The 21,324-nt window shown below is 38.8% G+C and overlaps 3 protein-coding genes across 6 annotated transcripts; all 3 read left to right on the top strand.

Annotated features, from left to right (window-relative positions):
* Window positions 1–3,298: 3,298 nt before the first annotated feature.
* Window positions 3,299–5,036, top strand: LOC106445040 (E3 ubiquitin-protein ligase At4g11680). 3 transcript variants are annotated; one of them, XM_013886533.3, is made up of 2 exons: window positions 3,299–3,425; window positions 3,731–5,036. In XM_013886533.3, the coding sequence occupies exon 2, from the start codon at window positions 3,786–3,788 to the stop codon at window positions 4,815–4,817; it is 1,032 nt and encodes a 343-aa protein (XP_013741987.2). In that variant the 5' UTR covers window positions 3,299–3,425; window positions 3,731–3,785; the 3' UTR covers window positions 4,818–5,036. The 3 variants fall into 3 exon arrangements, with proteins under 3 accessions (XP_013741987.2, XP_013741979.2, XP_022573150.2); XM_013886525.3 differs by lacking the exon at window positions 3,299–3,425 and adding an exon at window positions 3,434–3,553; XM_022717429.2 differs by lacking the exon at window positions 3,299–3,425 and adding an exon at window positions 3,593–3,611.
* A 320-nt stretch (window positions 5,037–5,356) lies between these two features.
* Window positions 5,357–7,889, top strand: LOC106445085 (calcineurin B-like protein 3). 2 transcript variants are annotated; one of them, XM_048781685.1, is made up of 10 exons: window positions 5,357–5,508; window positions 6,180–6,250; window positions 6,330–6,489; window positions 6,618–6,700; window positions 6,816–6,875; window positions 6,964–7,072; window positions 7,152–7,204; window positions 7,282–7,362; window positions 7,463–7,575; window positions 7,656–7,889. In XM_048781685.1, the coding sequence occupies exons 3-10, from the start codon at window positions 6,366–6,368 to the stop codon at window positions 7,711–7,713; spliced, it is 681 nt and encodes a 226-aa protein (XP_048637642.1). In that variant the 5' UTR covers window positions 5,357–5,508; window positions 6,180–6,250; window positions 6,330–6,365; the 3' UTR covers window positions 7,714–7,889.
* Window positions 7,890–16,851: 8,962 nt separating this feature from the next.
* Window positions 16,852–18,781, top strand: LOC106445089 (protein transport protein sft2). The gene is made up of 4 exons (XM_013886589.3): window positions 16,852–17,181; window positions 17,674–17,941; window positions 18,048–18,152; window positions 18,423–18,781. The coding sequence occupies exons 1-4, from the start codon at window positions 16,985–16,987 to the stop codon at window positions 18,531–18,533; spliced, it is 681 nt and encodes a 226-aa protein (XP_013742043.2). The 5' UTR covers window positions 16,852–16,984; the 3' UTR covers window positions 18,534–18,781.
* The last annotated feature ends 2,543 nt before the right edge of the window (window positions 18,782–21,324 follow it).

The following is a 21,324-nucleotide window of genomic DNA, read 5'->3' as shown; positions in this document are numbered from 1 at the left end:
GTATTTTTAAGAATGATAAGTAACTTCAAGATATGTAAAACTCATATTTACAAAATATGTTCTCTCCCTTAGTTTTACTAAATTTGACTAAGTTTTTCAATGCAAACTTATAAAAAATATGATATGCTTTGACTAGTTACTATTGTTTGTTTCCATCTCTTACCAACATTCTTGTTTATTATGATGAGAAAAAGGCCATTGGAGTTTATTATTGCATATGAGAGATCCAAAGATAAGAAAAAGGCTACTGAAGTCTATTATTTCATTGATTTGTAAATGTGTAAACACATTGTTAGCACATTTAATACATCTTGGAAAATATTATTACTGATTTTACAAAAAATTCACAACTAAAAGAGTATACATGCAATTCACAACTTGAGTAGATGAGTAGACAAGACCAGACAACTTGAGTAGATGAGTAGACAAGACCAGACAACTTTTAAGAAGTCCAGATGACTTCTAAGAAGTCCAGACGACTTCCAGGAAGTTCAGACGACTTTTAGGAAGTCCAGACGACTTCCAGACGACTTTACAGGAAGTCCAGACGACTTTACAGGAAGTCCAGACGACTTTACAGGAAGTCCAGACGACTTTACAGGAAGTCCAGACGACTTCCAGACGACTTTACAGGAAGTCCAGACGACTTTACAGGAAGTCCAGACGACTTCCAGACGACTTCCAGATGACTTTACAGGAAGTCCAGACGACTTTTAGGAAGTCCAGACGACTTCCAGACGACTTCCAGACGACTAACAAGTAAGTCGTCCCAAAAGTCTTCCAGATCTGAAAAACCTGCATATTAAATCCAGATCTGAAAAACCTGCATATTCAAAAACGTTCAAATGGCTTAAAAACAGAAAAAATGAATGGAAGATTAGATAAATCTACCTTTATAGAACACACAAAAATACATATCTAAAAATAATAGATCTACCTTTAAATTAGTGGAAGATGAGTACCATCTAATTAAAAACCTGCAAAAAAAAATAGATTAGTAACAAAGACATGAGACAAAATTGAAAAATTCATATAAAGTTTGGTGTTTTCAAGTCAAAGAGATTAAAGTGGGTTTGGAGAGTTTTAGTTTGGGAAAAAAGTAAGAACTTTATACAACAAGAAGTTACCAAATGAAGAAAAATCAGACATAAGAACTTACCAAAACGCTCAGAAAAATCCAGACGACTTCCTAGAAGTCCAGACGACTTCCTGGAAGTCTAGACGACTTCCTGGAAGTCCAGACGACTTCCTGGAAGTCCAGACGACTTCCTGGAAGTCCAGACGACTTCCAAGAAGTCCAGACGACTTCCAGACGACTTCCAGACGACTTCCAGACGACTTCCAGACGACTAACACGTAAGTCGTCCCAGAAGTCTTCCAGATCTGAAAAACCTGCACATCAAATCCAGATCTGAAAAACCTGCATATCCAAAAACGTTCAAATGACTTAAAAATAGAAAAAATGAGTGGAAGATTAGATAAATCTACATTTATAGAACACACAAAAATACATATCTAAAATTAATAGATCTACCTCTAAATTAGTGGAAGATGAGTACCACTTGATTAAAAACCTGTAAAAGAGATAGATTAGTAAGAAATACATGAGACAAAACTGAAAAATTCATATAAAGTTTGGTGTTTTCAAGTCAAAGAGATTAGAGAGAGGTTGGAGAGTTTTAGAATGATGAACATTACATTTTTGTTGCAGCCATTTGAGAGGAGGAGAGAGAATGTGTAAATTTTTCTTTATATAGGGAGGCAAAAAATCTAATTAGGTTAAATATTTTTGACTCAGACGACTTCCTGGACGACTTACATTTCAGTCGTCTGGTGAAGAAATTAAAACAGACGACTTACATGTAAGTCGTCCAGAAGAGTTTAATATTTTTAGCGGGAAATTAAATATTTTTAGTGGGAAACTAAAATAGAAGACTTTCCAGACGACTTACAAGTAAATCGTCTGGACGACTTACAAGTAAGTCGTCTGGACGACTGAAATATACGTCGTCCGGGTAAATTATTCAACAGACGACTGAAATATAAGTCGTCCACACCCTAAACATAACCCCTAAACTTAATTATCTAATTAAACACTTCATAAAACCAAATCAAACTTGAAAAGTGTTTACTATACACAGAAATAAACACATATAAGTGAAAACTAATTTCTGAAAAAAACATTTTAGTTTTCCAAAATCTAACCCTAACAATCCATACAATACTACAACATATGTTTGCCAAACTCCTAAACCAAAGTATTTCATGATTCACTACTTCCACTCATCTATCTTCAAAACAAATCAATTTTATCATATCTTAATTTATATCACTTAAAACTGTTTATAATTACTTGATTTTTATTTTTCACGCATCAAAATATTTTTTACAAGATTTATAAATTATTTTTAAAATAAGCTGGTACCAGACGACTGAAACTTCAGTCGTCTAGACGACTTCCAACAATTCAGACGACTCAGACGATTTACTGGGGCTATATTCGTAAAAATGGCTTCTGTTTTTTTGTTTGGTCACAAGGGGCTGAGCTGTAATTTCACTAGGCTTTTAGGTTAGTTTTGCATTTGATTCAAGTTTGGGTATAGGTTTGGGATTAAAATCAAGTTGTGGGTTAGTTTTGGCAAAAACCCCATTATTCAAATCGTTTATTTTCAAGAAAGTAATAAGTACCCAACAACACCCATACATTAAAGAAACAAAAATAATAGAAGTTTACTTGACGTCATTTCAAGTCTAAGGCCAAAATTTTCACGCAGTGACACAAGTACGGTTCCACTATGTTTGAAGCTTCCCTGGTTGTTAATTCCAAGCAATTAAGATCTTAAATTTGCCACCCTTGGGTTGTACTCTGTAAACCTCATTAATCTGCAAAGAGATCAACGCGATCAGATAATAAAACTGCATTGTTCGAGTTCAAATCTTCAAAAATCAGGACAATTATGACAGATGATAATGTAGAATTAGTAGGATGAGCACAATCTTTAGAATAATTATGACAGATGATAAGGTCGAGTCACCATTTGGTTTGACTTGGGATATTTTTCTTGTTTTGGATGGATTTACCTTCTTGATTTTCGCTTACAATTTAATTATAATAAGTACTTTATCAACAAAATAAATGTTTTATGATGTTCTAATCAAAAAACTATTTGCCGTCGCATTGAGGGAGAGAGGGAGTTTTTTTTTTTTCTGAAGAAGAAGAAAATAAACGAGAAACGGTTAAAAGCAGCGGTTGCTGTCGAAGTATTGCTTCAAAGGCAAAAACTTAGGTTGTTAGGTTCATAGACCAGCGGTTATCTTCTACCTCTCCTGCGTCTGTTTCTTCAATCCTAAGCAAAACTCCATTTTCTTTGGTTGCTTCCTCGTCGCCATCACAACGCCTAACTTCATCTTCTCTGACATAATCAGTACACCATCCCTCCTTCCTCTTCTTCTTTAATGCTTTTAATCTTTTCTTCAACATATCTCAGAAACGTGATCCATCTAGGTTTTAGCAGTCTTTCTCATACCTTATTATGTGTTGATAGTCTTTTTGGTATTTCCTCTGTTTTGCTCTGTTTTGCTCTGTTTTAAGGTTTCACTCAAGTATTCATGTGTTTTTTTTAGTTTGCATATATACATTTTAACATCATTTTAAAGATTTTTATTTACTTTCTAGCTCCAGCTTGATCAAGTACTGTTGTAATCTTTTTATTTTGTATATCATTCTCAGGTCCTAAGAGGGATCACAAATCAAACTCTCTGTTTCTTGGCTTAAACACTCCACAATGAGTACACGTTATTCAACTCAACTGCAATCATCAGCCATTACATCCATCACCGTCTCCTCATCTTCCTCCTTAGACACCACCACTCCACGAGATGATGATAACACTCGCATGTCTCCAGCTTCCAACACTCGTGTTAACTCTCCAACATCCTTCTTGATAAGACTTGCAATGAGGGTATCTAGAGCAAGGTGGTTCATTTTCTTGAGAAGAGTGTTTCATTACCAGAACGGTTCAAGATCCGATCTTGGCGCCAACCCTTTTGAGTCAACCACTTGGATGATATCAGAGCTCATCGCTTTACTCGTACAGATCACTGTGATCACATCCACACTAGCTTTTTCCAAGAGCGAGCGGCCTATTTGGCCCGTGAGGCTCTGGATCACCGGGTACAACGTTGGATGTTTACTCAGTCTGATGATATTATACGGTCGGTACCGTCAGCAAGACATTAGCCAAGGCAATGGGTTTACCTTTGGTGATATTGAGCAGCAGCAACAGAGAAGCAGAGAAGAGACCAGGTGCTCGCATTTGATGAACAGATGCAGGACATTGCTGGAGCTCTTCTTTGCGATATGGTTTGTGATAGGAAACGTATGGGTGTTTGATTCTCGGTTCGGTTCTTTCCACTATGCTCCAACCCTTCATGTCCTCTGCATCTCTCTTCTCGCTTGGAACGCTCTCTGCTACTCCTTCCCGTTTCTTCTCTTCCTCCTGCTATGTTGTGTTGTGCCTCTCATTAGTAGCTTCCTAGGCTACAACATGAACATTGGATCCTCGGAGAAAGGAGCTTCAGATGACCAAATCTCCAGTCTCCCAAGTTGGAAGTACAAACTCATCGATGAAACATCTGATTCTGATTCTTCTCACGCAAGCAATGATCCGGAGTGTTGCATATGTTTGGCCAAGTATAAAGATAAAGAAGAATTGAGAAAGCTACCATGTTCGCATAGGTTTCATGTAAAATGCGTAGATCAATGGCTTCGTATCATCTCGTCTTGTCCTCTCTGCAAACAAGATCTCCCCAACTAAACGAGTCAGACGATTGATTGGAATCACTGAGTCCAACCATGTTCCATGCCTTTGTTGTTCATTACTTGCGTGTTTCTTGTCTTTTATGTTGTCGTCCACTCGGACCACACCGGGTTACTTGTGTGAATGTTATTGTTTTTTTGTTGTTGTACAAAAGGAGCTCACCAGGAACCGTAACCATCATACGCCATATACATGAATAAATAAGATTCAAGATAATGATCAATGTGTTTGTTTACTGATACAGCGCATCATGGTCTCTGGCTCCACACTGGACGACGTGTGAAAGTGAATGTAAACAATAATAATAAGCTGTTTTTCATCAACATCCAGTAAATTTATTTTAATTATTAAAATATGCCAATAATATATATTTTTTTTGCTTTTGCCAGAATATTTTGATTTTGTATTTTCTTTTCTGCAAACAGAAAAATCGTGTTTGTTTGTATTTTTAATTATTAAAAAAATATGCTAATAAAATATTATTATTTTTGCTTTTGTCGGAATATTTTGATTTTGTATATTTAAAACTTTTTCTTGCTGCAAACAGAAAAATCGTGTCTGCCTTTCTCTCACTAAAACAAAATAATTGTTTGTTTGTTTTTTTTTTTGGGGCGTAACCATCCATCTTCAGCTTCAACCGCCAGAGCCGCCGTAAAGAAGGCTCCTCATCGACCGTGACGTGACCTAAGTAACGCTTTTTTTCCTCTCTCTTCTCCCTTGTCTACGATTTTGCTTTCGGTCAGATCGATTGCTCGTAAATCTCATCTGTTTCCCGGGAAAATCGCCATGGGAAAAAAAATGAGATTGAGAATCCGTATTCGCTGGATTTTCAGATTAGATCCGAGTTATACAACGAGAACTCGAGATTGAGATTGAATCCTTATTCTGAATCCGACAACTTGGAATCTAACTAGAGCTTGATCTCATTTGCGTCCTAGTTTGATCAATTTCTATGTTTCATTTCACCACCAGATTCAGGGTTCGAACACCCAGGGATTTGTTTTTTTTTTACAGTTTTAATTCCGCAGCTTTATCATTCTTTTTGAGCTCTTGTTTCTTAGATTCGGGTTTGGATTCTTGCCTGAATCATGCTTGTTCCAACCACTAGGATGCTTTAACAAGACAACAGTACAAAAAGTTTAGATCTTTTAGGACATGCCTCATTTCCACTTTGTGTTTCACATATGAAAGTATCTGTTAGTCTTTGTTTTTTTACTCCAGATCTGAAATGATGAATCTTGTTTGCTCTTGTGATATTTTTTCTTCTGATTAGCTAAAAGTTAAATGACTAAATTCCATTTCATATTAATGACTAAACTCCATTTCATAATAATGACTACATTTTCACTTTTCTGGCAGATATTTTTGTGGTGGTCTATAAAAGCGTTTCCTTTCTTGCCTTTTCATACGGACTAGGAAATGGTTAAAAGGTAAAGTGTCTCTTGTTCATATATGTATTTAGTTTTTTTTTTTTGAAAGTTCTTACGTTTTTTGTTGTTGTTTAAACAGGCATGGAGAGTTTTGATTTACTAGAGAGATATCATCATGTCGCAGTGCGTAGACGGTTTTAAGCATGTATGCAACTCTTTGTTGCGCTGTTTTGATATTGATATAGGCAAATCTTCTGGAGGCCCTGGAGACCCTGAACTACTTGCCAGAGACACTGTTTGTAATGCTCTCATCTCTTCTTCCATATGCACTCCTTTCAGTTATAATGCTTCAGTGGCACGCTATTTATTCCTCTAATTTGTGTGGAACTTTCTTCCCAATTTTGATAGTGAACCGTTTTGGGTGCAGTTAGCGTGAGTGAAATAGAAGCTCTCTATGAGCTGTTTAAAAAGATCAGCAGTGCTGTGATTGATGATGGGCTAATAAACAAGGTATGTGTAGGAGTTATATGTCTTTCTTTACCCTACACCGCTTGTACTCCTCACGGATGTTACTACTTTTGGACACTCTTTCTGAGCTTCCTTCTTGTGTCCTGTTGTGCAACAGGAAGAGTTTCAACTGGCCTTGTTTAAGACTAATAAAAAAGAGAGCTTGTTTGCAGACCGGGTATGTTTTTGTTTTCATCAACAAGTGTGTGTTTGTAATCCATTTGCTTAGATTCTGTTCGAAGATATGCTGACATTTCCAATCACAGGTGTTCGATCTGTTTGACACAAAGCATAATGGAATACTGGGTTTTGAGGAGTTTGCTCGTGCTCTCTCCGTTTTTCATCCAAATGCTCCTATAGATGACAAGATTGACTGTACGTCTCTGACCTCTAAACTTGATGTGGAAAACCATTCACATACTCTCTACAGTTACCTGAAATATTATTTTTGCAGTTTCGTTTCAGCTGTATGATCTTAAGCAGCAAGGTTTCATCGAAAGGCAGGAGGTAAAGAAGCTCTGCGCAATAGACTCACCAAAACCCTAAAGATTTTGTGTGGCATTAACATTCCTATCAATGTTCAGGTGAAGCAAATGGTGGTGGCTACTCTTGCTGAGTCAGGCATGAACCTGTCAGACGAAGTCATAGAGAGTATAATCGACAAGGTGAGCTTTCCTTCCTCTCCTTTTTACTATTTTCTGGTAGCATTTACAAGTGTTGTAAAGTTGAAAAAGTAAAAGAGTGATCTTTGAGTTTCCGTGGCAGACATTTGAGGAAGCTGATACCAAACATGACGGGAGGATCGATAAGGAAGAGTGGAGGATCCTTGTACTTAGGCATCCTTCGCTTCTGAAGAACATGACTCTTCAGTATCTCAAGTGAGTTCCTAAAAACATTAACCCGAGGGGGTTTAAGCCAATTCGTTCTTATTAAAACCCATCTCTTATGATGCCTGCAGGGATATCACAACTACGTTTCCGAGCTTTGTGTTTCATTCGCAAGTGGAAGATACCTGAGAAAAACATTATTAGAGCAGGCAATTTGGCAAGTGTGTTTGTGTTTCTGAGTGCATCATGTTTATTTGTTTCAGTCTGAACTCCAGTTTCCAAGAGTTTGTTTGTTTCTTCTGTGAGAAAACATAAAGAGAAAACGAAGTTGTATTTTTTTTGTTCTGTTCCTGGTTTTGTTTATATTTTCTCATGCGCAACTGTAGATATACATTAGAGAAAAATACAAAAATAGCACTAAATCAAGTTTTTGTTCCCAGACTAGCACTCAAGTCCAAAAGTCACAAAAATATCACTCAAGGGATAGGGTTTAGGGTTTATAATTTAGGGTTTAGGGTTTAGAGTTTAGGTTTTAGGGTTTAGAGTTGAGAAGTGGGGTTTTGGGGATAAGATTTCAAATTTTGAAAAATAAAAAAATTTAAATTTTTCAAAACGTAAAATGCTATTTTGGTCATTTTAGTTTTTGAGTGCTATTTTTGTGATATAAACTTAGAAATGTGAGAAACAGAGAGAAATCAAACCTGAGAAAGAGAGAGAAAAGGTAGAAAGAGAGAGTAGATCTAAAGTTCGGGTCCGGCGAACGGCCGGCGCGTGAGCGTGCGTGCCGTCGCCGGAGCCCCCTCGAGAGACTCGTAAGGTTTGGGTTTGTGTTTCTCCCGTCTCACCTTCATCCTCCGCTTTGTCTGAGCTCTGAATCAGTTCCTTAGCGGCGGTTCTGCTTTGGAGTAAAGACGCGGTCGGCGTTCAGGTATGGCGCGGTGAAGCTCTTTATCTTTTGTTTTGTTGATGGTTTTTCGGGAGGGGGAGGCTCTTACAGCTTCGTCGCCGCGGGTTTTATCTCCGAGAGGTGGATGCTCTTTCAGATCCACCGTCGTCGGTCTAGTCTCCGGGGGGTGAAGGCTTTCACAGTCTTGCGTCGCCGGCTTTTGTTTTGCTTCGTCTAGTTGGATCGGTTCTGGTCCTGGTGATGTTTTGAGTGTGTGGGTTGGCTCTTGATTCGAAGTGGTCCGCGGTATGATCTGTCGGATGAGCTCTCGATTGGATCGATGAGGCTCTCCGAAGTTTAGACAAAGCGGGGAAAAGAAGAAGAGGTCTCGTGGGTGGCCCTTTGGTGTCTCTGAGTTCGAGGTCGGGGGTGGTGAAACTCCGGCGATGCTTCGACACGGTGGCGGTCAAGTCGAGACGGAAGTGGCGCGTGGCGTGCTGATGGGTCCTTATTCTTCCACGCGTCCGGTTTCTTTGATGCGCAGTCCGACTGAAATCGAGCGAGTTGGGTTTGGGCCTCTGACGGGTTAAGGTTGTAATAGTGGCCCATTAGAATCGGGCTTGGGTATGGGTTGGTTGTATGGTTGGGCCTAGGGCCTTTGTTGGGTTTAAAAACTCTTTTAATAATAAAATAAATTGGCGGAAAAAAAAAAAAAACTTAAAAATGTGCTATTTTGGAGATTTGCCCTATACATTACTACAAATTTATTTTCCATGGCAAGGGTTATATGATTGACTGGTAGCACTTTTAGAGTTAATAAATGAAAGATGATTTCAAAGTTTCCTCTGGAAATATATCACTAAACCCTTTTTCTTTTTGCTTCCGTTTTAACCGCTGTTCACCGGTCACGGTGAAGTCTCCTGATAAGCATATATATTGGGTGGGCCTCGGTATTTCTTAGTGGGCTGTTTAAGCTTTCCTTTGTTTATTATTAAGTCGCTCGCTTATGATCTGTAACAAAGACTGGTTCGAAATATTACGATCATCTCCCTCCCTTTGTGTTACAAAGACTTGTTCATTTGTTTATATTTAAGTCCCCCGCTTATGATCTTTAACAAAGGACTTGTTCGAAATATCACGATCAACCTTCTTTCTCCTTCTCATCTTCAATCTTCCTCCTCTTTCTGTCACAAATCAGATGAGCTCTTTACCGATCTTATCATCTCCCTCTGCAACAAACCAACCTGAAACCAAGTCAGCCGCAGTCAACAGGTGCAATTCCGAGTCAACTGTACCTGGAAGTTCCATGGAAGCGAAAGAAGCACCACCGCCTACCACTGTTGTCTCGACTCAAACTCAGCCCATTACTCAGCCTGAAACAATTATACGACCTGAAGAACAATCAGGAACAGTGGAACACAATCTCTCAGAGATACTTGCTAGAGACACAGTTTGTAATGCTCTCATCTTCCTTCCATATGCACTCTATTTTTTTTTTTTTTTTTTACTTTTCAGTTATAAATTATAATGATTCAAAGGCACGCTGTTCCTCCAAGTTGGTGCGAATCTTTTTTTTTTGTTTTTGGTAACGAGTTGTTGTGAGTGCAGTTAGCGTGAGTGAAATAGAGGCTCTCTATGATCTGTATAGAAAAATCAGCAGTGCTGTGACTGATGATGGGCTAATAAATAAGGTATGTAGGATTTTATATGTCTTTCTTGGCCCCCACGCCGCTTGTAAGATTACTACTTATTTTTGGACAGTCTTTCTGAGTTTCCTTCTTCTTGTTGTGCATCAGGAAGGGTTTCAGCTGGCCTTATTCATGAAAAATAAAAAAGAGAGCTTATTTTCAGACCGTGTATGCTTTTGTCTTTACCAACAAGTGTGTGTTTCTAATCCATTTGCTTAGATTCTATTCAAATCTGACATGGCCAATCACAGGTGTTTGATTTGTTCGACACAAAGCATAATGGAATACTTGGGTTTGAGGAGTTTGCTCGTGCTCTCTCCGTCTTTCATCCAAATGCTCCTATTGATGACAAGATTGACTGTTACGTCACTAAAACTTGATCTGGAAAACCATTCATATATGCTATATATAATCTATTTACCGTTACCTTTGAATGTTACTATGCAGTTTCGTTTCAGCTGTATGATCTTAAGCAGCAAGGTTTCATTGAGATTTGAGAGGCAGGAGGTAAAAGCTCCATACATCTGCTCAAGCTCAACAGCCTCTCACCAAAACTCTAAAAGATCATGTGTTGTGCCCTTAACAATATTCCGACCAACTTTTCGTTTTTAATAATTGTTCAGGTGAAGCAAATGGTGGTTTCTACTCTTGCGCAGGCAGGCATGAAACTGCCAAACGATGTCACAGAGAGTATAATCGACAAGGTGGGCTTTCCTCCCTCCGTTAATTTTATACGACCAACTGTTGTAAGAAGTTGAGAGTGTAGTAAAGAGTGATGATCTCTGAGTTTCTGTGGTAGACATTTGAGGAAGTTGATACGAACCGTGACGGGAGGATCGATAAGGAAGAGTGGAGGATCCTTGTTCTTAAGCATCCTTCGCTTCTGAAGAAGATAACTCTGGAGTATCTCAAGTGAGTTACTAAAGTGACTAACCGGGGGGAGGTCTAGCCAATTCTTTGTCAAGGCACATATTATTAAAAACCAATCTCTCTCATATTGTGTGCAGGGATATCACGACTACGTTTCCGAGCTTTGTGTTTGATGATGACTATTGTGTTAGTGGTCTCTGGTTCGAGTGACTGCTGCTGAAACAAAACTAATATTACAAGATGATGTGGTTTCTGGCTTTACGGGCTTCGTCCCTGAACCTCTTGATATTCAGAAAAAAGGGATACATGAGAAAAGCATTACTAGAGCAAGACAACTAGGCAGTTGTGTTTGTGTGTTTCTGAGTGTATCATGTTTATTTGTTTCCAAAAGTTTGTTGAAAGAACTAAGTTTGTATTTTTCTGTTCCTGGTTTGGTTTTACTACAAATTTATTAACCACGTCAAGGGTTATATGACAAGACTGGTGGCATTTTTTTAGAGTTAATAAATGAAGATGATTTCAAAGTTTCCTCTGCTAACACTTAGTATATCATATAGATTTTTTTTTCTCATCATAACTTTGTTTTTTTCACTGACGTTTAAGTACTGTTGTTCATGACTACTCTCATCTTGGGTCTTGATCAAGTTTCAAAACTTCCATGGTGGTAGAGACTATAGAAATATTGTGAAAGGATGATTGTATTGATCATATGAGTTCTGTATATATACATCATATAGTCTCGAGATAAGACCGAATCTGTATAAGATAATAACTACATAAGTGTAGTCGTTATCTCATGATAATACATCTTATAGATAAACACTATCTATACTAATACGCCCCCTTAAGATGGACGCCGAGAACAGAGTCCAATCTTGCTAGATAAGTCAAGAAACCGCTGTCTTGGAAGTGGCTCCGTAAGAGCATCAGCTAGTTGATCAGTCGAACTGATGTGAGCCACCCTTAGTCGCTTTGCTTGAACTTGTTCTCTGACGAAATGATAGTCCAAGGCTAAGTGTTTCATGCGTGAGTGAAAGACTGGATTGGCAGAGAGATACGTTGCACCGACATTGTCACAGTACAATACTGGAATCTCAGATGACTTTAAGCCAAGTTCAGACATCAACGACAATAACAATTTGAGCTCTGCTGCAGCAGATGTGAGAGCTCTGTACTCTGCCTCAGTTGAAGAGCGAGCCACACCGGTCTGCTTCTTAGAGGACCAGGAGATCGGCTGTCTTCCTAAGTAAACAATGTACGCACCTGTGGAGGTGTAGTCATCCTTATTCCCTGCCCAATCAGCATCAGAGTAAGCATGAAGCGAGAGAGGGGATGATGCAGAGAAAAACATTCCTTTGTTGGCTGTGCCAACAAGATAACGTAATAGACGTTTGACTGCTTCCCAGTGTAGTGTCCTTGGCTGGTGCATATACTGAGAAAGCCTGTTAACGGTGAATGCAATGTCTGGACGCGTCAATCCCAAATACTGAAGACTTCCAACCGTAGCTCGATATTCCGATGGATTTGGTAAGAGATCTCCAGAGTTGAGCGTGAGAATCTGAGACGATGACATTGGAGTTGCAACCGGTTTTGCCTCTGCCATTTTCGTCTTCTTGAGAAGATCTGTAATATATTTTGTTTGCGTGAGGTGCAATCCAGAAGGAGTGCGAAAGGCTTCAAGACCAAGGAAGTACGAGAGTTCACCAAGATCCTTGAGTGAGAACTTCGCAGCCAGACGATCTGTTACTTGCTTGATTGCTGACGTAGATGTACCCGTTATTATTATATCATCAACATATATGAATATGTAGACGAACAGAGAGCCTTTCTGGAGGATGAAAAGTGACGCATCAGCAAGTGAATTCTTGAACCCGATGCTCAGAAGAAACTCCTTTAAAGCATTGTACCATGCTCGAGGAGCTTGACGAAGACCATAGACAGCTTTCTTGAGGCGGTAGACATGGTTAGGCTTGTCTTTATCAACGAATCCAGGTGCTTGCAGCATGTATACTTCATCATGTAGAGGGCCTTGAAGGAAGGCATTATTGACATCCAGTTGTTGAAGTGGCCAACCCTTTGCTACAGCTGTTCCAATGACCAGACGCACGGTGGCATGTTTGATAACTGGACTGAATGTTTCATGAAAGTCTACACCTGGTCGTTGATGATTCCCTCTTGCAACAAGTCGTGATTTGTGAGACTTCACAGTACCATCTGGATTTCTTTTGATCCTGTAAAGCCAACCTGAGCCAACAATGTTAGTAGCCAATGATCGATCAACAAGTTCAAACGTATCATTGCGCACAAACGCATCATGTTCTGCACTCATTGAGTTACGCCATTTCTTGTCTTTGAGAGCCTGAGTGTAGTTATCAGGTTCCACTTCACCAAGAATCGCAGTGAGACCGTATTTGGGGTTTGGTTTTCTGACATTGTTCTTGGATCTTGTCGTCATGTTGTGAGTGTTCGTTGGTGCTGGTGGTGATTGTGGCTCAAGTGCTGTAGTCGTTGGTGGTTCAGGTGCAGTAGTGTCCTCTGTTGTTGTCGGTGCAGGTGGTGGTGGCAAAGGATCCGTACACGGGGTCAGTGAGAGTGGCCGCTGAAAAACAAGAGCAAGAGTTGCAGGACGAAAAACAGAGGAAACAGAGGAAGGGGACTCTTCATTTGAACATGAAAATGTTTTAGAAGAAAGCGAAGAGAAAGGAAAGACTGACTCAATAAATTCAACATGTCTGGATATATAGACACGATTTGCTGCTACATCTAGACATATGTAAGCACTTTGAGTTAAAGAGTACCCCAAGAAGACACACGGTATTGACTTTGGGCTGAACTTGTTTTGCCCATACGGTCTGAGCCAAGGATAGCACAGACATCCGAACGTTCGCAGCTTGTTGTAATTTGGTTCTTCATTGAAGAGCAGACGATATGGAGACTGTTTCGCCAGATTTGGTGTTGTAAGTCGATTGATTAGATACACTGCAGCCGCAAATGAGTATGTCCAGTACGTGAAAGGAATGTTTGCGTGTGTGAGCAGAGACAATCCTGTTTCCACGATGTGCCTGTGCTTTCTTTCAGCCATCCCATTGTGTTCAGGCGTGTGTGGTGGACTTGTGAGATGAGTGATTCCTTGTGTGCCAAGAAAATGTTTGAGAGCAATAAATTCGCCTCCATTGTCAGAGTATAGTGTGATGATCTTCCTTTTAAACCGGTTTTCAACTAGTTGCTTGAATATGGGGAAGATTGTAGCAACCTGAGACTTGGTTTTAAGAGGATAAAGCCAAGTATACCGTGTGTAATGATCAACAAAAAGAACATAATACTTATACCCATCTACTGACATTGTGGGAGATGTCCACACATCAGAGAAGAGTATTTCAAGAGGGTGAAATGTATTCAGACTGGAAGTAGAAAACGGGAGTTTGTGACTTTTATTAGTTGAACAAGAATTGCAAAACAAAACCGAAGAAGAAGATAAAGCAGACGACAAAGGTAAAGAAAACCGAGATAACATAAAACGAAGTGTTTGGGAGTTTGGATGCCCAAGGCGTGAGTGCCACTGAGCTGGAGAGGACTTGTTAGACACGAAAGCTAGAGGAGAAGATGATGATGGCCACTCATACACTCCCTCATTGGCCTTGCCTTTGAGAAGAGTTGTCCCCGTGTGTAGATCCTTCACCTGAAAGTTAGAAGGACATAGTTGAACCATAACATTATTAGTTTTGCACAATTTGTTGACAGAGATAAGGTTTTTCTTCATATCTGGTACACAAAGTACATTGTGTAAATGAAGTTTGCGAGATTTAGAGGGTAGAGAGACTGAACCAGTATGTGTGATGGGTAAGCCTGCTCCATTACCAATCATAACATTGTCATTCCCATTGTAAGGTGTATGCAATGATAGATTATTGAAGTCACTCGCAATGTGATGTGAGGCACCACTGTCCAGAAGCCATGGTGAGAGATCAGGAGAAGACATTGTTGCATGATGAGCTTGTTGTTGCCAATGTGGCGTTGGTAGAGGAAGGTGAGGTGCAAGCCACGGTGAGGTATATTGTGGATGCCCACGAGGGGTAGCATATTGTTGCATTCCACGATTCATTTGTGTTTGTTGTTGCTGATACTGAGGACATCGTCGAGCTCCATGACCTTGAACACCACAGATTTGACATTTGCCAAGGTAAGGACGTGACTGACGAAAACCACCACGATTAGAATTTGATCCACCACGAGATGAGTTGTGTGAGTTTAATTGTTGAGGACGAACATTGGTGGGATTGGCAGTCACTGGTGTGTTGACATCGTTAGATCCAGTGAGTTTGAGACTGTTCTCACGGTTAATTAACTTCTCATGAAGCTCGTCAGTCGTGATTGGAACGTCTCTTCCATTGACCATCTCGACAATTGCTCTGTAGTCCTCACCAAGACCTTCAGTGATGTAGTCAAGCAAGTCTTCATGTTCCAGAGGAGAGCCAAGAAGAGCAAGTTGATCTGCTTTTTCAATGATGCCTCGTATGTATTCATTGATGGACTTGTTTCCTTTGCTGTTATTCTTCAGCTGTTGTTTTAGCTGTTTGATGTGCCCCCTAGATGGTTTACCATACGTACGGAATAAGATCTCCCATATTTCACGAGAGTTTTTGGCTCTAGCAACAATCGGCTGAACCGCAACAGTCAGGGTGCCAAATATCGCACTATATAAAAGTTTGTCTTGACGTTTCCATGCCGCAAAGTTGGGGTTGGGTTGATGTTGTCCTTCTGCCGTGGTGAGTGTTTCTGGAGGTGATTGATCATCGTCTGAGATGAAGCAGTGAAGCTCATGAGCTTCAAGAAGGGCACTGATTTGAAGACGCCAAGTGATGAAGTTAGTTGCTGTCAACTTTGTTATGTTTGACATGTTGAGGGAGATAAGGGTTGTTTTTGGATCAGTAATGTTAAACACTACTGTAGTTTCAGAAGAAGATGAAGATTCGGTCGACATGATAAGAAAAGAAGAAAGAAAATTTTAACGAGAAGAGAAGAGAAAGAAGATTGGTTTTTGCTAGGTTTAGGTTAAACCCGCTCTGATACCATATAGAAATATTGTGAAAGGATGATTGTATTGATCATATGAGTTCTGTATATATACATCATATAGTCTCGAGATAAGACCGAATCTGTATAAGATAATAACTACATAAGTGTAGTCGTTATCTCATGATAATACATCTTATAGATAAACACTATCTATACTAATAGAGACTAGCTTCTTGCCCTCGAACTGAACAATAAGCATACTCATCAATAGCGTCAACCATGTACATGAATTCATAGCCCTTCTTCTTGAGCTTCTCAAGGAAGGGAGAGTTCTCCACAGCCTTTTTGCTCTCATGGATAATCTCTTCACAATTTGTCCATGATGAACACCACTGCGAACGTAAAGCTTGATATTGTTTGGCTTCTTTTCTGCGTCAAAGAGGCGAATCAGAGCTATCTTAGGAACAAACAAAACAGCCTTGAATTCAAGTTGTCCCCTCAACAGAGAAGTGCTTGACAACAAACAAACAAAAAGCATCCAACTCTTATCGGAAGCATAGTCCTCTTAACCACAAAGTAGTGGTCTAGTGGTAGACAGACCTTGGATTGTTAAGCTATTTCATCCCACTACACTTCATTTTATAGTCACGCAGATATGAACTTATCCCACAACACTTTTGAATGTTTGGAATGAGAGTCCATCCGTGGATTGCGTCATTCTCTGAGAATTAGTTTTGGTCTTTTCATGAGTTTGAGATACCTCGAAATTTAAAAAAAAAAACTCTCATTGAAGCTGGATACAAAACGACGCCATTTTAGCCAAACGACTCACACCGGTTTGACGTTACTAAAAGACCCGGTTCAATTATCCATCGTCGACTCGTCAGTGTCTACCAAACCTTAAAAACGGTCACGCTCATCTCCGATCGGCTACGTTCTGGTGATCCTCTCAAACTATTTTGATTTCGAAAGCAAAAGTTAAGCTGAGGATTAGAGGAAGATGTCACAAGGATGGTTTTCGATGAGCAGCGGAGATCAGCAGAAGGAGCAGCAGAATCAATCGGGATCGTCTCTTCTCGCGGACTGGAATTCATACGCAGCCTCGAGAGATGTCGAAGAAGGTGGCGGAAGCTTCGGTTTCGATATCGAATCCGCCGTTAGATCTGCCAACGACACCGTTTCCGGCACCTTCAGCGTGTAAGTTCATCGATCCCAGATTTTTGGTGGTAGTTAGAAGCGTGTCTGTTAGCGAATCTGAGCAATTGAGATTTAACTATGCGTTTATGCACATTGCATACCTATGGATCTTATTAGTTAGTGAATAGGTCTGATGCTGATGAGTTGTGTAGTTTTGTGTTCATCATCACTCTTTGGCATCAAAGCAATTTGGTTGTACTTGTGAGATCTCAACATGAACAGCTCTCTTATGGAGGATTTTTCATACAGATTTGCTGAAAAAATGTTCTTGTTTAGTCAATATTCAAGCTAGATGTATTAGCTTTGGATAAGCAGTTTTAGGAACTGTGTCTTCATTATCACATAAAGCTTTTATGTAGTGAAGGTTTTGCATAGAACATATTCATCCCTACAGCGAGTATGTTTATTATCTGTTATTATGTAGTGAAGGTTCATAAAGTTTTGTTCTTTTGTTTGATTTTTGCGACTTGTAATTTTATTCGATGGCTACAGGGTTTCAAAGGGAGTGAGAGATATTCCGGGGAGCCTGTCGTCAGCAACTAGCAGTATGCCTTCAGGGAAAGCCCTCATGTATTTCGGTTTACTTCTCGCGAGTGGCGTATTCTTCATCTTCATTGCCTTCACTATGTTCCTTCCAGTCATGGTGCTTATGCCTCAGAAATTTGCTATTTGTTTCACCCTTGGATGTGGATTTATCATCGGATCGTTCTTCGCACTTCGTGGCCCACAGAATCAGCTCGCACACATGACATCCATGGAGGTATATATACTCTACATTATTATATAGTGTCCCAAGCCTTAGATCCAAAAAAAAAGAGAGTGGTTTCTTTCGACTCTTTCTAATTCTTCTTTGTCTACTTCTCCAGAGGCTTCCGTTAACCATAGGTTTCATTGCCACCATGGTTGGTACTATATATGTATCCATGGTTCTCCACAGCTACATTCTCTCGGTGCTCTTCTCTGTCTTACAGGTACTATACTTTTCATCTTCCTACACTTAAAGATATTCCCTTTTAGTCTGAGTTTGAAGTATTTAAGATCACATAGCAACTCCCCCCGTTGCCAGAATGGTGTTTAGATGAGAACCCCATTGAATATAACAAACAAACATTAGACTCTAGATCAAGTGGCGTGTGCTTACCTGGTTCTTCACATGTTATATCCGATTTGGGAACTTGTGTCCTCGTGTTCTGCTGAAACTCATGATTTTGGGTATTTGTTTCTTTGTGGTAATGGGACAGGTGCTTGCGTTGATTTACTACTGTATATCATACTTCCCTGGTGGATCATCAGGCATGAAGTTCCTCGGTTCTGCTCTTACCTCATCTGTTCTAAGAGTTTTTGGGAGATGAGCTTTTCGCTGCCAATCTGGGAGAAAGGACAGAACTTTACTTCTCTGGTGTATAAAGAAAAGATGTCAGAGCTTTTTTCGTGTTCTAATTAACATAGATTTGATGAAAAAGGTTTGAAAAGACAAAATGTATTGGAAAAATATGTTGAAGGAAGAACTCAAGTAGCAAATATATCATGTTTATTTCGTTGTTTCAAAGAAACTTAGATATTCATTCCCGTTAAGATCAAGTGATCGCATATTCTTTTATTTTTCTTTCTTTTTACGATAAAAGGCTAAACGAACTTAAGTAAATTTTTGATCCATGAGTTAATTTGAGAGAACTGAGTCAACATAAATCATGGTAGAAGGTAAGATTCAGAATACCGTGAGTCAGTTTATCAACCATTGTGTTTTGTGTTTACTCTTTACATCACAAAAATTTCTCCACATGTTTAGTGAACGTCGGTTATTCAGTAGATGTAGACATCATCTTTCAGTTGAGAACAGTCTGTTGCAAACACCATTTCTGAGATATGTAGGGTCTTCATGCACTCAATCGCCCAAATCAAACTTTCACATTTTCCATGTAAAGTTGATAAATTCATGCGTATAGATATGACACCCATCATAGTATCAGATGTTCCTTTCTTTATGTAAAACCAGCCTTGTCATGTGAATAAATTGTCTTTTCCATGCTCCATCAATGTAACACCAATTTTTATCATGTAAAATTTGACTCTTCTACAAAGTTAGAGTCTCGAATTAAAGAGTCTTTGATTTGGCCTTCAGTCCACAAAACACCTCCAATCTCCATCGTTCTAAGAATATCCAAAAGATTTTATGCTTTATTTTTATAAATCTTAATTGTTTCGATTTTTTCAAATGTAACGCAAAACCCAAGAAAATAGCTTAAGTCTGGTTCTTTTGGTAATCACCAGAACATATAATCTATGTTGGTAAGAACTGATGTGTTGGGAAACCTACGGACATGAAAGAATATTCGGCATCGCCCAAGTTTGAAGTGCTAAAGAAGATTCAAAGAGAACATGATTAACATATTCCTCCTCGGCACCACACATTTGACATTGTATGTCGCATTTAATTCCCTGAGGTAAAGGTTCTTTGTAACCGGCAAGCTACATGAAATTATCTGCCAAACAAAATGTTTTAATTTTAGAGAGCATTTAAATTTCCAAGAATAAGTTAAAAGCTTTTGTGTTCGGTCCCATATCAGTGAGCTGTAATCCTAAATCAAGATAAAAAATTTCCGTCCGATAACCTGATTTGACCATATACTTACTAAAATGCCATATGTATGAATCTTGTTTTGGATGGCGACTAATTGCCAAACTCCGTATAATACTCACATCGTCTTGATGAACATACACATTGAATAAATCCAAGTTCCAAAAAGATCTACTAGATTAATTAAATCATCCACCTTAAGTAAATGATTCAAGAATTAATGCTGTATTTTGTGTACACTCGTGAGTTTCTTAGTAACCGTTTTAGGTAAATGGAAACGAAACATAACATGAGTTAGCATAGCAGATGCCACTGATTTAATTAAGACTTCTTTACCACCCTTTGTAATAAATCCAATTGTCCAATTATTGATTCTTTCATAAGAAAAATAAAAAATCTGGGTTTTAGATCCTCCAAGATTCTTAGGAATACCCAAATAGGTTTCTATACCACCTATTGTAGTAATACCCAAAACTTGTTGAACCTCTAATCTTCCCGAATCGGGTACCTTATGTCCAAACTGGAGAAAAGACTTCATAAAATTAATATGTTTTCCCGATGCCCTTTCATAGTCTTTCAAAATCTGTAATATTACTCCACTAACACTTACCTATTAGCTTTGCAGAAGAAAATACTATCATTAGCAGATAATAGATGCGAAATTGTCGAACTACCACACACAATTGTTAACTCTGTCAATAATTTTTTTTTCCTGATACTCAGTATTAAAGCTTCTGTACATAAAATAAATAAGTAATGTGATAGTGGATCACCCTGTCGTAATCTTCTATTTGGGACAATATGTCATTTTGGCTGACCATTAATTAATATTTTATATTGTATCGAAGAAATGCTTGTCATAATCCAAGCTACCCATCTGTGCGCAAAACCTAATTTTTAGCAACATTACTTCAATAAATGTCCATTCTACTCTAGCATAAGCTTTATTCATATCTGTTTTAATAGACAAATTTTTTTCCTTACATGAGTTATTGGTTCTTAACTCATGAAATATTTTCTGAACATTAAAAATATTATCTGAGATCAATTTTTCAGAAACAAAGGCTGACTTGACTGTATTTCTAAAATCAGTTGTTTGGGAAGTAGTCATTTCAGCCTTTGACAAAGCACATTTGAAATAATTTTATAACTCAAATTACATAAACTAATAGGCCTCAATCCCGTCATTAGGCTTGCTGCACCATCTTTGGAATAAGATAAATATTAGTCATATTTAATCTTTCATCCAAAGATCAACTCATTGACCATGTCCGTAATATTTGTCTTAATAATGGACTAAGATTGTTGAAAAAATAAAGCACTCATTCCATCCATTCTTGGAGTTTTATTTTCGGATGTATCATGAATAAACCAATCTCACTTCTTTCCCAGAAGGCCAAAAGGTAATAATCCTATTTTAATCATCTGTAATCATTGTTGGTACTTCCTTTAAAAATTCTTCATAACCCAATGGTTATGTTGTCGTAAAAATCAGTAAAATAATCTACCGCAACATTCTCTACCTCTGCTTTCTATTGAACCCAGTTACCTTTGCTATTACATAA

Source organism: Brassica napus, chromosome A1 (assembly GCF_020379485.1).
Source record: "Brassica napus cultivar Da-Ae chromosome A1, Da-Ae, whole genome shotgun sequence".
NCBI classification, from domain to species: Eukaryota; Viridiplantae; Streptophyta; class Magnoliopsida; order Brassicales; family Brassicaceae; genus Brassica; species Brassica napus.
The sequence above is the reverse complement of the archived record's forward strand: the minus strand, read 5'-3'. Positions and strand labels throughout refer to the sequence as shown.

Bases quoted from the DNA above. Each gene is read 5' to 3' on its own strand.
- LOC106445089 (XM_013886589.3), top strand. From the start codon at position 16,985: ATGTCACAAGGATGGTTTTCGATGAGCAGCGGAGATCAGCAGAAGGAG. The intron at 17,182-17,673 runs GTAAGTTCATCG...CGATGGCTACAG, and splicing joins GTTTCCGGCACCTTCAGCGT to GGTTTCAAAGGGAGTGAGAG. The intron at 18,153-18,422 runs GTACTATACTTT...GTAATGGGACAG, and splicing joins TGCTCTTCTCTGTCTTACAG to GTGCTTGCGTTGATTTACTA.
- LOC106445040 (XM_013886533.3), top strand. From the start codon at position 3,786: ATGAGTACACGTTATTCAACTCAACTGCAATCATCAGCCATTACATCC.
- LOC106445085 (XM_048781685.1), top strand. From the start codon at position 6,366: ATGTCGCAGTGCGTAGACGGTTTTAAGCATGTATGCAACTCTTTGTTG. The intron at 6,701-6,815 runs GTATGTGTAGGA...GTTGTGCAACAG, and splicing joins ATGATGGGCTAATAAACAAG to GAAGAGTTTCAACTGGCCTT. The intron at 7,576-7,655 runs GTGAGTTCCTAA...TGATGCCTGCAG, and splicing joins ATGACTCTTCAGTATCTCAA to GGATATCACAACTACGTTTC.